The 16,159-nt window shown below is 38.2% G+C and overlaps 1 protein-coding gene across 2 annotated transcripts in view; it reads left to right on the top strand.

The window, feature by feature from the left end:
- The window catches only part of thoc2 (THO complex 2), a 139,877-nt gene that overhangs the window by 36,637 nt on the left and 87,081 nt on the right, over window positions 1-16,159 (top strand). Inside the window, exons 7-14 of one of the 2 annotated variants that reach the window (XM_073058018.1) lie at window positions 2,166-2,299; window positions 5,937-6,103; window positions 6,959-7,051; window positions 8,809-8,964; window positions 11,442-11,614; window positions 12,671-12,866; window positions 13,277-13,318; window positions 16,027-16,157. In XM_073058018.1, coding sequence (XP_072914119.1) covers window positions 2,166-2,299; window positions 5,937-6,103; window positions 6,959-7,051; window positions 8,809-8,964; window positions 11,442-11,614; window positions 12,671-12,866; window positions 13,277-13,318; window positions 16,027-16,157 — 1,092 coding nt within the window. Of the gene's footprint in view, window positions 1-2,165; window positions 2,300-5,936; window positions 6,104-6,370; window positions 6,444-6,958; window positions 7,052-8,808; window positions 8,965-11,441; window positions 11,615-12,670; window positions 12,867-13,276; window positions 13,319-16,026; window positions 16,158-16,159 lie in introns of those variants that run through there. The other variant, XM_073058019.1, reaches the window with a different exon arrangement.

Genomic DNA, 16,159 nt, shown 5'->3' with positions numbered 1-16,159 from the left:
CATTGTCCAAAGACGTACTGGTAGGAGGTTAATTGATCATTGTCCTGTGATGATGATTGTTAAATCAATGGGTTGCTTGGTGGCGTGGCTCAGTCGGTCAGAAGAGCCTGTTCTGCCCTCCGTGTACTTAAAATAAAGCTGCCATTGAAGTTCCGAATAAATCTTTCCCTTTCTTAACCTAAACCAATGCCCTCTGGTTCTTGATTCCCTAACCCTGAGGGAAAGTGCATTGAACTTTTCTATGCCTCTCATGTTTTTGCTCAACTTTATTAGCTCACCCCTGTCTTTTCTGCTCCAAGGGGGAAAATTGTCCTAGCCTATCCAACCTCTTCATAGAACTCAGTCCCTTACATCCTGTCAACATTGTTGTAAATATTTTCTGCACTCTTTCCAGTGAACATTTTGTCAATACCTGTAGCAGGTTGACCGAAACTGAACATGGTAATGCAAATTCACCAGCATTTTATACAACTGCAATGTAATCTCTCAATTTCTGTACTCAGTACCCGGACTGATGAGGGCCAACATGCCAAAAGCCTTTTTCACCACCTGGTCTACCTATGTCTCCACTTTCAAGGAACCACACATCTGTACTCTGAAGTTTCTCTTTTGTGAGAAATTGTGTTTACAATTTCTCTGTGTAAACACAAGACTCCCCAGCACCCTGAGATTTACTGTGAAAGTCTTAATTTGATTTGACTTTGCAAATTGCAGTTCTAAATTAAACTCCAGTTGCCATTCCTCAGCCTGTTGACCAAATCGATCCCACTGTAATTTTTGATAACCTTTCACCGTCAACAATGTCACCTATTTTAGTATTTGCAAACTGCGTATCTGTACAGCATCTTGTACACTCTCAGTCAAATCCTTCATATTGATGACAATCAATGGGCCCAGCACACTGACAGCATGCCTCTAGTCACAGGCCTCCAGTCCAAGAAGAACAAGACTTCCAACATCACCCTCTGCTTCCTACTATCAAACCAATTCTGTATCTAATTAGCCAGCTGTCCTCGGACTCCATGTGATATAACATTGCAGAGCAGCCTTACATGGGTAACCATATCAAAGACATTACTGAAATACATTTCGCTCATGGCGACTGCTCAGCCCTCATCAACCATTTCATCAAAAAACCTCAGTCGAGTTGGTAAGATATGATCTCCCATGAACATAACGCTGCTGGCTATCCCAAATCAACCCCTGTCTTTATAGATGTGTATATATATCTTATCCCTCATTATCCTCTTGAGTAGCTGACCTATCACAGATATTAGTATTACTGGTCTGTATTTCCTAGTTTTCTTTGCATCCCTTCTTTAATAAATGTACAATACTCCTGCCCTCCAGTTTTCTTGCAGCTCACCAATGGCTGTTGATGATACAAGTTATGTAAGTTTGATCTCATGGAATTTCTTTTGCTTCCCATGTTGTTTTTGGATATCTCTGGTCAGACCCTGGAGATTTGTCTACCTTCATGGATTTGAAAACGTCCAGGATCTCCTGTCTTGGGCTGTAGACTATTCCAAGTCATCCCCATTAACTTCCCTTCGTTCTCAAGTGTTCATTGTGAAAGCAAAGCAGAAATATCATTGAGGACCTTGACTGTTTCCTGTGGCTGCACATATACAGCAGATAAACACTTCGGTTTTTGAGGGGCTCTGTTCTCGCCCTAATTTCTTTTTTTCCCTTTTAATATACTTAAAATTTCTGTCACCCTACATAAACTTAACACAGTAATTGAAGATTTTAATTTGTATACAGTTGCTGTCAGTAGGTGTCGAATGTTCATATTTAAAAACAATGACTTGAATGCAAGTCATGACTTGTGCATTGTGTCAGTGTGAAGAATTGGTTTCTCTTTATTATCCCACATGCTATGTTTTTAATTTAAGATGACTGTAAAGGCATACTATGTAAAAACTTTGCTAGGTAATGCTTATCTGTAGCATGGGAAAGGTTAATTCTTTAAAAAAAACTGGGTCATTCAGGTTGCTGTGCATCTTTCCCCAACCAATTGCAGAACGAATGCAACAATATCATGCACATAAATAAATGGTTATTGATCTGTGAATGCGTATATATAAGTAGAATTAATGGTTGAGGAAAATGCTTATGACAACATAAGCAGTGTTAAGATAACTTATGCAATCTTTTATTTTTAGTTATAAGCAGCAGAAATTTAACTTGTTACGAGAAGAAAATGAAGGTTATGGAAAGCTTTTTACTGAGCTTGGCCAAGACTTATCTGGAAACCTCACAAGTGACCTGATACTAGAAAATATCAAATCACTAATTGGTAAAGTACTGTGACTAAAGTTCAACAAAGCAATGTGATGCTTCTCGTGAATTATTTGATATGAACCAATTGCATTTTCTATTTGTTGATTTAATTTGTTTTAGTTTCTGGCTGTAGAATATTGATGCTCCGTGTTTAATACCAAAGGTTTCAAATCTTTTAATTACTTGAAAACACCTATGTCTATTATTATGGAAGGCAACATTTCAGGATTTGTCAGATAATCTGGAAAAAAGTAATCTTATTAATTTAAAATATAGTTTGAAAAGTGAGCTAAACTGAAGTGAATAAGATTTATAAGTTCTTTCTTGCAGCATCTATGGAGGAAAGTAAACAGGTCACATTTCAGGCTGAGAGTCTTTGTCAGGACTGGAAAGGGGAAGAAACCTGAACAAGAAGGATGGGGAGAGGGGAAGGAGTACAAGCTGGTAGGTGATAAGAGGGGGAATGAAGTAAGAAATGGGGAAGTGATAGGTGGAAGTGGTAAATGGATGATAAAAAAGGAATCTAATAGGAGAGGACAGTGGATCTTGGAAGAAAGGAAAGAGGTCTTTCTCCTCCAACCTGAGCGTACGCTCATTATGGCAGTAGAGGAGGCCATGGACAGACATGTTGGGATGGGAGTGGGAAGTCAAATTGAAATGGGTGACCACTGGAAGATCCTGTCTCAGCAGCAGATGGAGCGAAGGTGCTTGATTTAGTGATCTCCCATTCAAATACTAAGCACAACTTTCCCTCCCATCCCATTCTCTGCTGTCGATAAAGATCGTTTTCTTCGTGACTCCCTTGTGTACTAGCCTCTCTCCTTTAATCTCTGTCCTGCCACTTAACCCTGCAGTCGTGATAAGTGCTACACCTGGCCCTAAACGTCCTCCCTCACGATCATTCTGGGCCTCAAACAGTCCTTCCAGATCAGGTGATACTTCACCAGTGAGCCTGTAGGGGTCACCTATTGTACCCACTACTTCTGGTGTGGCCTGTTGGGATCCAACATAGATCAGGGACAGCTTTTTCAAGCACTTTTGTTCTGTTTGCCGCAAAAGGCAGGATCTCCCAGCGACCACCCATTTCAGTTCTTTCTTTTTTTCTATTCTCCGTTCTGTCTCCCCTGTCATCCCTTCTCTTCACCTCACTTGCCGATCACCTCCCTCTGGTGTCCCTTCTCCTTTCCATGGTCTATTGTCTTCTATTAGGTTACTTCTTCTTCAGCCCCTTACTTTTTGATCTATCACCTCCCAGGTTCTTACTTCATCTCTCCTCTCTCACCTACCCACCTTTCCCCTCACCTAATTTTACTCCTTCCCACTCCTCTCCCACCTTTCTAATCCTAATCTGGCCTTTTCTCTTTGGAGCTGTGAAAGATGAGAGATGACATAATAGAGGTGTATAAGATGATAAGATATATTAATCATGTGGATAGTCTGAGGCTTTTTCGCAGGGCTGAAATGTCTATCGCGAGAGGGCACAGTTTTAAGGTGCTTGGAAGTAGGTACAGAGGAGATGTCAGGAGTAAGTTTTTTACACTGAGAGTGGTGAGTGCGTGGAATGGGCTACCAGTGATGGTGGTGGAGGCAGATACGATAGGGCCTTTTAAGAGATTTCTGGATAGGTACACGGAGCTTAGAAAATTAGAGGGCTATGGGTAACCCTAGATAATTTCTGAAGTAAGTACAGTTGAAGTCAGAAGTTTATATAGACCTTAGCCAAATACATTTAAACTCAGTTTTTCACAATTCCTGACATTTAATCCCAGAAAACATTCCCTGTCTTAGGTCAGTTGGGATCACAACTTTATTTTAAGAATGTGAAATGTCAGAATAATAGTAGAGAGAATGATTTATTTCAGCTTTTATTTCTTTCATAACATTCCCAGTGGGTTAGAAGTTTACATACATTTTGTTATTATTTGGGAGCATTGCCTTTAAATTGTTTAACTTGGGTCAAACGTTTTGGGTAGCCTTCCACAAGCTTCTCACAATAAGTTGCTGAAATTTTATTCCATTCCTCCAGACAGAACTGGTGTAACTGAGTCAGGTTTGTAGGCCTCCTTGCTCGCACATGCTTTTTAAGTTCTGCCCACAAATTTTCTATTGGATTAAAGTCAGGGCTTTGTGATGGCTACTCCAATACCTTGACTTTGTTGTCCTTAAGCAATTTTGCCACAACTTTGGAGGTATGCTTGGGGTCATTGTACATTTGGAAGACCCATTTGCGACCGAGCTTTAACTTCTTGGCTGATGTCTTGAGATATTGCTTCAATATATCCATATAATTTTCCTTCCTCTTGATGCCATCTATTTTGTGAAGTGCACCAGTCCCTCCTGCAGCAAAGCAGTCCCACAACATGATGCTGCCTCCCCAATGCTTCACGGTTGGGATGGTGTTCTTCAGCTTGCAAGCCTCACCTTTTTTCCTCCAAACATAACGATGGTCATTATGGCCAAACAGTTCAGTTTTTGTTTCATCAGACCAGAGGACATTTCTTCAAAAAGTAAAATCTTTGTCCCCATGTGCACTTGAAAACTGTAGTCTGGCTTTTTTATGGCAGTTTTAGAGCAGTGGCTCCTTCCTTGCTGAGCAGCCTTTCAGGTTATGTCGATATAGGACTCGTTTTACTGTGGATATAGATACTCATCTACCTGTTTCCTCCAGCATCTTCACAAGGTCCTTTGCTGTTGCTCTGGGATTGATTCGCACTTTTCACACCAAAGTACGTTCACCTCTAGGAGACAGAATGAGTCCCCTTCCTGAGCGGTATGATGGCTGTGTGATCCCATGGTGTTTATACTTGCGTACTGTTGTTTGTACAGATGAACGTGGTACCTTCAGGTGTTTGGAAATTGCTCCCAAGGATGAACCAGACTTGTGGAGGCCCACAATTCTTTTTTCAGAGGTCTTGGCTGATTCCTTTTGATTTTGTAAACTTCTGACCCACTGGAATTGTGATATAGTCAATTAAAAGTGAAATGATCTGTCTGTAAACAATTGTTGGAAAAATTACTCGTGTCATGCACAAAGTAGATGTCCTCAACGTCTTGCCAAAACTATAGTTTGCTGATATGAAATGTGTGGAGTGGTTAAACAATTTTTAATGACTTCAACATAAGTGTATGTAAACTTCCGACTTCAACTGTACATGCTCGGCACAGCATTGTGGGCCGAAGGGCCTGTATTGCGCCGTAGGTTTTCTATGTTTTTTTATGAAGATTGTCAGCCTTTTATTATTGACTGTTTATTCCCTCCATAGATACTGCCTGATTTACTGAGTTTCTCCAGCATTTTGCATGTTGATAGGTATTTCCTGCATCTGTGTTCATAAGTTGTTACTCTGTAATGAGAAAGTGTTCTAATAACAATAGCCTTCCTCTTAAGGTCCATTATTTTTGCTAGTCCCATGACATGGATTTAACATGACTCGCTTAAAGTATTAATGTTGGAAAATCTTAGTATCTGAGTTAATCAGCTTGATTTGAAAAGAAAAAGTATCTTTTCATTTGTACAAATCCATAAATTCCTTTTTACAAGAACCTGAAATTACTTTATCACTATATTGATTTGAAAGTGAGGTATGCTCGGTGTTAGTGAATGACAGTACTATGAAACTTTTTTGATTTAATAATCTGCTTTTGTTTTAAAGGTTGCTTCAATCTGGATCCAAACCGAGTTTTGGACATTATCTTAGAAGTTTATGAATGTAGGCCAGAACATGATGACTTTTTTGTACCTTTGATAGAATCCTATATGAACATGTGCGAGTTACAGACTCTCTGTCATATCTTGGGCTTCAAGTTTAAATTTTATCAGGTACTGTTTTAAAAAAAAGTCCTGTTTGGGAATAACTGTTTTGGTTATCAATTTTTAAATTGATGGCATGTTGACTGAAATCCTGTGACTTGAAGCAATGGCAATGAATAGTGATTAACACTTGCCGATGGTAAGCCTTGTATGTGAACTTTTCATAGTTCAACTTGCATGGTTTTGTAATTGTAACATTTAAACAAAAATTGATGTTGACTGGAGGTACTTATCTGTTTTGATAGTATATTCTCTCGCCTCCCTCCTGCACTATAGAACTGCTCAGCTGATGCCTTTTAGTTCTAGACTGTGGGAAAAGGTGTTGAGAAGACAGCCTCTCAAAACCAAGGTAAGTGCCTGCATTCAACGTTATAATCTTGTCTGGTTAAAAGGTTGTATAATACTTTGAAGAATTTTCCTGACTCCATTGTTTCAAGGAAAGTATGGCACTGTTTTCATGATATCAACAGTTTGAAGCAGTAACCTGGCTTAATAGACTTGAGTGATTGAAATATTAACAAACTAAATCAGATTGATGAAAAAGAAAAGTACATGAACTCAATTCACTTCCATTTTAAACTCAGAATTTATTCATATATAATACGCATCAAGAAAAATACGAAGAAAAACAGACACAAGTTATTCTCAAGGATTTCACAATGAAATTTTGAGTTCACTTTTGTCATCTTAACTAAATGTTCGTTTACTGCTTGATTTTTTTTATATATTGTAGAAATTTTGCTTACTATCATGTGAATTAAGGCTACTTTTGCTATATTTCACTGCAATTTAACGGAAAGAAGAAAAACTTATGAAGATATTTATTGGTGCCAGTCTCGTTTAATCAATTCTTTAAAATTTAAGGAACCCAATGGAGAGACACCATCTTCACTTTATCGTGTGGCTGCCATTCTTCTGCAAAACAACTTGGTAGAGCTTGATGATCTTTATGTTCATGTAAGTGAACTCATTATTTTCATTGAGTGTCATTAGTGTAATTTCCACAAGATGAATGCCTGTTAGGGCCTGAGCTACAAAAAGAAACACTATATGTAAACATTTGAGTGCAAATGGCAGGTACCTGCAAATGCTGGAAATATGAAAAGAAATCTGAAATTCGTGGAACTGGAGGTCAGGCAGCATTTGGGGAGGGGGAATAGATTTGATGCTTTTTGTTGATAAATTTTTGTCGGATGCTAACTGAATGTGTCCAGAGATATCTATGTAGAAGTCTGAAAATATGTCCTCGGGTTCCAAATTGAACCTTGAATGTAGTTATCAATTGACTAATAATATCTTATAAAGTACAAATGGTATTGAAGTTGATGTTGACCAGAATATTGAAGCTGCCATCTATAGCAAGAACATCCTTGGAAGTTAAAATTAGCATTGAAATCACTGTTTCACGGCAGGTTTAAAACATCTGGCTGTTTAAAAGCTCGTGTTTTATTGTTAAAGACCTTTCTTGCAATTATATTTACTTGCTAATTCAACTCTTCTCCTCTGCTCCCCCCACCGAATCCTTTAGTATTTACAGCACAAGCATGTGATTTAGTTTAACAGGTTTATCATATTTTTATACTCTACACAAAATACAATTTCATTAAAATAACATGTCATTATTTCTGGTTAGCATTGACTTTTTCCTACTTCTGATGAGTATCTGTAGCCAAGAATTTCTTCTTCACATTAATTCTTTAGTTAATGCACATGGATGACAGTCGTTTCTAGGAACTTAGGCAGTCAAAGGCCACTGGCAGAGCAGACTTGATGGGCCTAAGTCTTCTGCACATGTAAATACTATTGGGGATTGGGCAAAACAGCACTGATCAATAAAGCTAAGGGAGAAGATGAAGATCTGCTTGGATTAACAAGGCATTAATGTCTTATGAGTTCCAATGGCGTCTACGGTAAAAACGATACAATTTCAAGAATTATAAAAACTAGATGTTTGGAGATTTGACTGAATTCATTCAATTCAAGAAAATGAAAATTAAATGTAAGTTGCTGCAATCCCTTGGAGCAATTTCTCCTCATTCAGCCTTTTTGTTTTCTGCCAGTTTAAGTGTTTGCGGGAACTTTGTGGTGTGCATTGTTTTCAGTAATTCAACCAATGATTAGACCAGTGCTAGCAGGAAAACACTGGGTAACAGAAGGCTGCTGGTTTGGCACATAGTTTTCATGCATCCATCCACAATATAGGAATCCAGAACTTGGCTCTTATCCAATGGAATGTCGGCAGGGTCCAGGCAAAATTTAGGCCACTGATTGCATGTATTATTTATACTCCGAGAATCTTTTTCTTCGTTCCCTTCAATTTCTTCAATCAGGCAGTTAAATCTCTTTCAGCTAAAGTAACTGATTCTTTGGGCATTACTGTTGATGGCTAGCTTGTGACTATTTGGAGAACTACTACATAGCTGCAGTGTGGAGGTCAGCATGAGATTTACTTTTGCATCTGCAGGCATAGTGAGGTGTGAATGTCTTTGGCTAATTATTCCCCTTCACTTACACAAGTGGTGATGAATGCATTCCAAGTTGTGTCATCTCATGAAATTATTGTGATCAGCTAATGATATAAGATACGGATTCAGCAAGGAAAGTTTTGCCTTTTATGGTTTGCTTTCAACAGAATCTCAAGCCTGCACTGAAAGCTCTTCATTCCATGACCTCAAACTAACAATTGACATCTGTAATCCTTGTTGTTTTTCCAGCTTCTTCCGTTGGATACAAGCATTCTGGAACAACATAAACGTGAAATTGTTGAAGCTAAGCAAATTGCACGAAAGCTCACTTTGGTGGTGCTTTCTGCAGACAAACCAGATGAGAAGGAGAAGGAGAAAGAGAAGGAGGAAGAGAAAAATGAAAAGGTATATTCAAATTATACTTTAGCAAATAAATCAATTGTTGCTTGATGCATTGGACCCAGATATTGTCAATGAAACTCGGTGGTTTGTCTGAGATCCCCTGCATTTTCATTGACAACTTTGGTCCTAAGTAATTGGCTTGTCATCCAAAGTAGAAGGGTAGGGATAAAAGCATTTTTCAACTGCATCATTTACTTTTCAGGATGTCTTTTGCCGAGGATGTGAGACAAAGAATAGTACAAAACCTACAAGTTCTTCAGCCCATGTTATTGTGCAAATGTTTTAACCTACTCCTTATTCACTTAAACCCATCACCCCTGCTGGGGCCTTGGCTGCTGACAGCAGCTCACCAGAGTTCTCTGTCCTGGCCAGTCTTTCACCTTGTCCCAAGGTGTAGCCTATCTCTGAAGATCCTTCCTCCTCCAGGAATGAGGTTTTTGGAGTCACTGTTGGCATTTCTGTAGCTCTGGGTTTTTGTGGAATGGGGTTACTTGCCCCATGCACAACCCTCCTCCTTTTGCAGCTGAGCTTGGGACTGTCCCTGCGGAGTTGACCTACTCCTAGGTTCATCTTAGTGCTTCCCTCCCACGTGGCCCATCCCTGTCCCCATTTTTCTTTCATTCATATGCCTATCTAAGGGTTTCTTAAATGTCCCTAATTTATCTTCCTGTACCAACATTCCCAACAGTGTGCACCATGCACCCAATACTTGCACGAAAGCTCACTTTGGTAGTGCTTTCTGCAGACAAACCAGATGAGAAGGAGAAGGAGGAAGAGAAAAATGTTTTTTCTTGGTGTTTAAGAAAAAACCTGCCTCTGACATTCCCTATTCTCTAGTTACCTTAAAATTATGCCCCTCATATAAGCTATTTCTTCCTTTTGTGGGGGGGGAGGGGGAGAAGGAGGGTTCTGACTGTCCACACCATGCCTGTTATCATCTTATACAGATATGAATATTAACTCAAGACTGTATCAAATAAACTTAAAACAGTGAAACAAAAGATTATTTAATTAGCCAAGTACTTTGTTCTGGCATACAAGAGTAAGTGAATTTATTGTGTAACTTCTTTGATAGCCAGTGAATGAATTGAATTGATTTTATTACTTACATCCTTCACATACATGAGGAGTAAAAATCTTTGTTATATTTCCATCTAAGTGTGCAATGTGCAATTTATGGTAATTTATAATAAATAGTATGTACTACAGGACAGTCAGTATAATGTAGAAATACAGTTCTGTCAGCATGAGTTAATCAGTCTGATGGCCTTGTGGAAGAAGCTGTCTCAGAGCCTGTTGGTTCTGGCTTTTATGCTGTGGTACCGTTTTCCAGATGGTAGCAGCTGGAACAGATTGTGTTTGGAGTGACTCGGGTCCCCAATAATCCTTCGGGTCCTATTACATACTTGTCTTTGTAAATGTCTTGAATAGTGAGAAGTTCACATCTACAAATATGCTGGGCTGTCCGCTCCACTCTCTGCAGAGTCCTGCGATTGAGGGAAGTACAGTTCTTAAACCGGGCTGTGTTACAGCCAGTCAGGATGCTCTCAATTGTGCCCCTATAGAAAGTTCTTAGGATTTGGGGACCCATACCAAACTCCTTCAACCGTCTGAGGTGGAAGAGGTGCTGTTGTTATACCACACAGCGGGTGTACAGACCATGTGAGATCCTCGGTGATGTTTATGCCGAGAAACTTAAAGCTGTTTACCCTCTCAACCCCAGATCCATTGATGTCAATAGGAATGTCTCCATTCCTCCTGTAGTCCACAACCAGCTGCATTATTTTTGCGAATTGAGGGAGAGGTTGTTTTCTTGACACTGACACCACTGTGTCAGGGTGATGACTTCTTCTCTGTAGGCTGCCTCATTATTATTTGAGATTAGGCTAATCAGTGTAGTGTCGTCAGCAAATTTAATTAACAGAGCTGTGGGTGGCGACAAAGTCATGGGTGTACAGAGAGTAGAGGAAAGGGTTTAGGACACAGCTTTGAGGGAGGGGCACCTGTGTTGAGGGTCAACGGGCAGTCATGAGGCAGCCCACTCTTGTATGTTATGAAATTAAGTATTAGTCAATTAATAGCACTAAGGTAACGGTTGTTGCTTTTAATCATGTGTTTTGTTGGTGATGTCAACAACAGCATTGTTTCATTTTTGCTTGCCTTCTACATCGGACAGCTACTAGCTGCTTTACATGAGATAATTGAAGAGGAATTTCATGGAGTAAAGCTTGAAATACTAGTATTTGCTCACTCTGGCACTATCTGTATCAGTACTTAGTTATGCAGTGAGTGTGTCCAGTTTGAAAGTTGTGATCTTAAGTATTAATAGATTTGAATAGAATGATACTTTTGGAACTCCACTTGAGAGCCTGCTTAAATGTCCACACTAGTTTTATTACCATTTTCTCATTTTTGGAACAAAATTGGACAAATAATTATGGATTGATTAGCTTGCATGCCTTGATTTTTAATTTTTACAGCCTCCTGACAATCAGAAGCTTGGATTATTAGAAGCTCTCCTGAAGATTGGTGATTGGTATCATGCACAGTGTATCATGGATCAGCTACCTCCTTTCTATGCCACCTCACATAAGCCAATAGCACTTGCCCTCTGTCAATTGATTCATGTCATCACAGAACCTTTATACAGAAGGTAAGTGAATTTAATGATTCTCATTGAATAAGTTGCTCTGCAGTTTCACACACAAAATACTGGAGGAATTTAGCAGGTCAGGTAGCATCTATGGAGGAAAATGAAGAGTCAGTATTTTGGACTAAGACCCTTCATCTTGGTTGATCACTTGTGTCACATTTTGTTGCTTTGCAGTGTTTTTGTAAGTGATGCAGAGATGTTATTTAGAAGGAAGTATGGGCTTTCATAACCTGGTTGAGTCTACAATGCAGTGATTTATCAGAATTGATCCAGGTATGAGGGAATTTAGCAAAACAAAAGGGAAAAGGAAGCTTGAGAGAAGTTGGATAGGTATATTAGTCAGAATATGTTGAGATACAGTTGACAAAAAGGGCTGTTTGCATGAGCTGATGCTACAAATATTAAGTGGTTTAAATTTAAAAGTTTTAGACAAGTAATAAAGGGGAGATATGAGTGGAAAAAATAACTTATTGTAAGTGGTAATGACCAGAAACTTATGCCTGTGAGGATGAAAGAATCAGAGGTAGTCGGATTTCAAAACAAAATTGTGTTCGTACTTAGCAGGGTGACTGGGATGCAGCAGGAAAATATGGCTTAACAGAGCATCAGGAAGTATTGAGTGGGCTTATGAAACTGAAAATATGAGAAATGCTCAGCAGGTCACGCAGCTGATATCTGCTTGGAATTGTAGACGTTTATGGCACCCACACAGGTTTGTGCTGATGTATTTTTCTGCAATAAGTGAGAAAAATTAACACCATTGTTCTAGTCCATTTCTTTCATTTTCATTTTGCCATTTTAAGCACATGTATATGAAACTAATTCTTGGGTCCTACTCTAACCAGAATTCTTATGGCAATACAAAGTTAAGTATTTTTACTCACTGATCATGTTCACAACTGTTTGATTGACAGCAACAACAGTCTGGTATTCACAGAAATTCAGAAGAGTTCCTTCCTTGTAGTCTTTTTTAATGTCATTAGTTTTTAACCTGTTCTCGCCTTTTGTGATCAGCTTGACATATATTTGTCTAAATTCTTCAAATTTTATTTGCAGAGTTGGTGTACCAAAGGGAGCCAAGGGAACAGTAATTCGTTCGCTGAGGAATGAAAGGGCTCCAAAACCAGTCGAAACATATGAAGACTTGAGAAAAGAGGTTTTCAGTATGCTGTGCTACCTTGGTCCACATCTTTGGCATGACCCTATTTTATTTGCTAAGGTGGTTCGCATAGGAAAAGCATTTATGAAAGAGGTTTGTGTGACCAAATTTTCTTTCATCAAGTTCTTAGTGATGGACATTCATATTTGCATTAAAGTTATGTACACGTATAGAACTACCTTTTATATTGTTTTGTCAAATTGATTGAGTACAAACAGTTCAGCCTATTATGGTTTTTAAATCTCTGGCCTATTCTGCTTTTGTGTTATTCCCTCTCATCTCTTTCCCTGGATGTTTACCCTCCTCTGCTCTCTGTTTCCACTCCCAAGGATATATATCTGTGCAATTGACAAAATCTATGCAAAATAATTTTTTGGAATTATTAATACTATCAGCATTCAAAACTTGACCTTTTAAAGATTGAATTGTTGTTACTATTGAAACTGAAGAGAACTTTTTCTTTGGAGTCTTGGTTTAGTTATGATCTTGACTTGTATTCACAGCATTCATCAGATGGAAGTAAACTGGATGACAAGGAGCGAACGGTAAGTTCCCAAAACATAGTGGAGCTGAGGTTAACTGGGTATTTTCCTCTGCTTTGTGGATTATATTGGTCTTCTGGATTGTGTTTTATGTGGCTGCTCATCCACATTTGCGCTTTGGGTAATCAAATATCTCGGCGTTAGCCTTGTCTTATCTAGAAAGAAAAATCTGTCGGAATATTGCCTCTTGGATATGATTGGTAAGCCCCTATGAGCCACCTGGATCTCCTGGAATACAGTTAGGTCAAGGACAGACCAAAACAAGCGCAACTCAAAGACTTGAGTAAACCTTCAGGCTTCACATCCAGCTTTGTTTTTTAAGCTGCTCCACCCCCCCCCCCCCCCCACCCCAAACCTTCTGCTGCCCCAGTCTAAACTTGACATAAACAGTCTAAAGTGAAAAAGGTGGGGATCTTCAATTGAACTCCATTGATTTGGAGCAGAGCAGCAAGTTGTCAGGAAGTAAACACAGAAAACTCAGCAGATCAGTTAGTTATCTGTTTGGTGAGAGAAACAGTTTCAATGTTTTATCTTGATTTCTCTTTATTATTCATATTTTATTTCAGCAGATACTGCCTATTGAATGCCCAGAGAGTATTCTCAGAGAGAAGTTGGTTTATATTTGATTTTTTTTTGTTCAGCTTGTGCTATAACAGATTAACTCAGCAGTAATAAAAATAGGAGATGCATGTGATACTTGACAGATCCAGCTGAGATACTTAGCAGGTCTGGTAGTATTTGTGGCAGAGAAATGGAGCTAACGTTTAAAGTCAAGGACCTTTCATTGGATGTGGTTTCCTTTCTCTGTAAGGTTACTTAACCTGAGTATCTTCACCATTTTCTGTTTCTATTTCCAACATCTGCAATGGTTTTGCTTTTCATTTGACTAACTGATGGGATAGTTTGCATCTTGCTCTAGAAGGCAAATTAATATCCCATCCAGTGGAAACATTTTTAGCAGAGTAACATTCTTCACTGCTGAACTGGAAGTGCAAGTGCAGATAAAATGAAGTAAAAAATTTACTGTTTAATCATACTTCCAGTTTTAATGAAATTCCAATCTAGTTAGTAAAACAAATGACATTTTTTCCAGAGCTGCTTAGCAAATTTAATGCTGTTATTGAAGTGTTAGAATTAGACCAAAATAGTACCAATATTTGTAAGAAATTGTGCTTTGTTATTTTTGAATTGGCATTGGCCTGTTTAAATTAATGCTACAAACACACACACAATGACATTTTCTGTCACCACCAAGGATTTGTTTGCTAATTTTCATTGTGTAATTTTGAGGTGCAAATTGGTCATTTCAGTAATAACAAATGACAGTAATTTAACTGCAGTTTAAGCATGACTTGCCTTGACAACTTTTGTAATATTTTGGAAGAATATTCCCTTTCAACTGGTAGTGTAGATTGGATCATATATTTTGAATTGGAAACACTATTTGCATTGGACAAAGTTGTCATCAATACTTGTTTTTTTAAATCTTGACTTTTTTAAAATATCTCTGCCCATAATTTGTGATAATTTTCTGAATAATTTTCATAAAGTACTACTATTACATCTTGATAGATGTAATACTCAGGTGGCCACTTTTAACTCACGTGTTTTGGTCTTGCACAAAGTTGGAGAATTCTTGGAAACATGTTTTTCAAACCTTATCAAAAGTGCTGGATCTGGATTTACAACCAAACTTCTTTACAGCTATTTTTGGGATTATTCCATCGGAAGCAGGATATATTCCTGCTTCTGCTCAGCGGATGATGGCCTTTTCAACCTTATTGGCTAGGAAAGCCATTTTACTTAAATGGAAGGACCCTAACCGTCCTACTGCCTTTTATTGGCTTTCCTCTATCATGTCCTGTTTAAGTCTAGAGAAAATAAGAAGTCGGACATTGGATACATCCTTTAAATTTGAAGAAATCTGGCGACCTTTTGTTCAATATTTTCATGTGATCTGATTTTTGTACTGATTCTCTTCCAGCTATTTTTTCAGAACCTAGGATTTGATCAGAGGGTCTTTCTTCTCTTGGTTTTTCTCTCAGGATCGACTGCCCAGTCCTTTCTATTTAGAATAGTGTTTTTTTCCCCCTCTTTTATATAAAAATTTGTAATAGTCCTTCCTCTCTTCATAAATTGATAAGAGCAGAATTATACATTCTATATCAAATTCATACTTTGTAGATCAACACTATGTGTGATTCTGATACCGTTTATTTTACCTTCTGTATATACTGCTATTGGCATATATACCAGAGATATTCTCCTCTTGTTTGTGTATACATTTTTTAAAAAAATCAATAAAAAGATTGAAAAAGGAAAGAAAGAATTAAGTGGATGTTTTAGTTACCAAGAGTTTTCTAAGATACTGGTAAGTTACAACTTCTTATGGGCCTTGGAGAAATGAACTGTTTCTCATCAACAGCTGTTTATTTTTTAAAAATCAGGCTTTTAATTTGAAATCTATGTTTTAACCTGTCTAATGGCTGCAACACTAAAATTTTCAGATTTAATTTTGCAAAGTGTCTTTGAACATATATTACAATTAAGACATCACAACTTAAGATATTTAATGAAGCAGCTTTACTATTGAAATTATTGTTTGACAGGTTGGATGCAGGATGAGTAGATGCTCAAATGTGCAATCTAAATATTCAGTCTAACCAATTAAACTTTGAGATTTAACTTTATATTTGTCTTCAACTCTCTAGGAGTCCCTTGTGAGCTGTTTTCTCAGTATTGCAGACCAGGTGTTGTTACCTTCCCTTACTCTAATGGACTCCAATGCATGCATGTCGGAAGAGCTTTGGGGAATGTTGAAAACGTTCCCTTACCAATATAGGT

The sequence above is a fragment of the Hemitrygon akajei genome, chromosome 10, assembly GCF_048418815.1.
Source record: "Hemitrygon akajei chromosome 10, sHemAka1.3, whole genome shotgun sequence".
Taxonomy (NCBI): domain Eukaryota; kingdom Metazoa; phylum Chordata; class Chondrichthyes; order Myliobatiformes; family Dasyatidae; genus Hemitrygon; species Hemitrygon akajei.
Note: the sequence above shows the minus strand (reverse complement) of the source record. Positions and strands in the feature narration are given on the sequence as shown.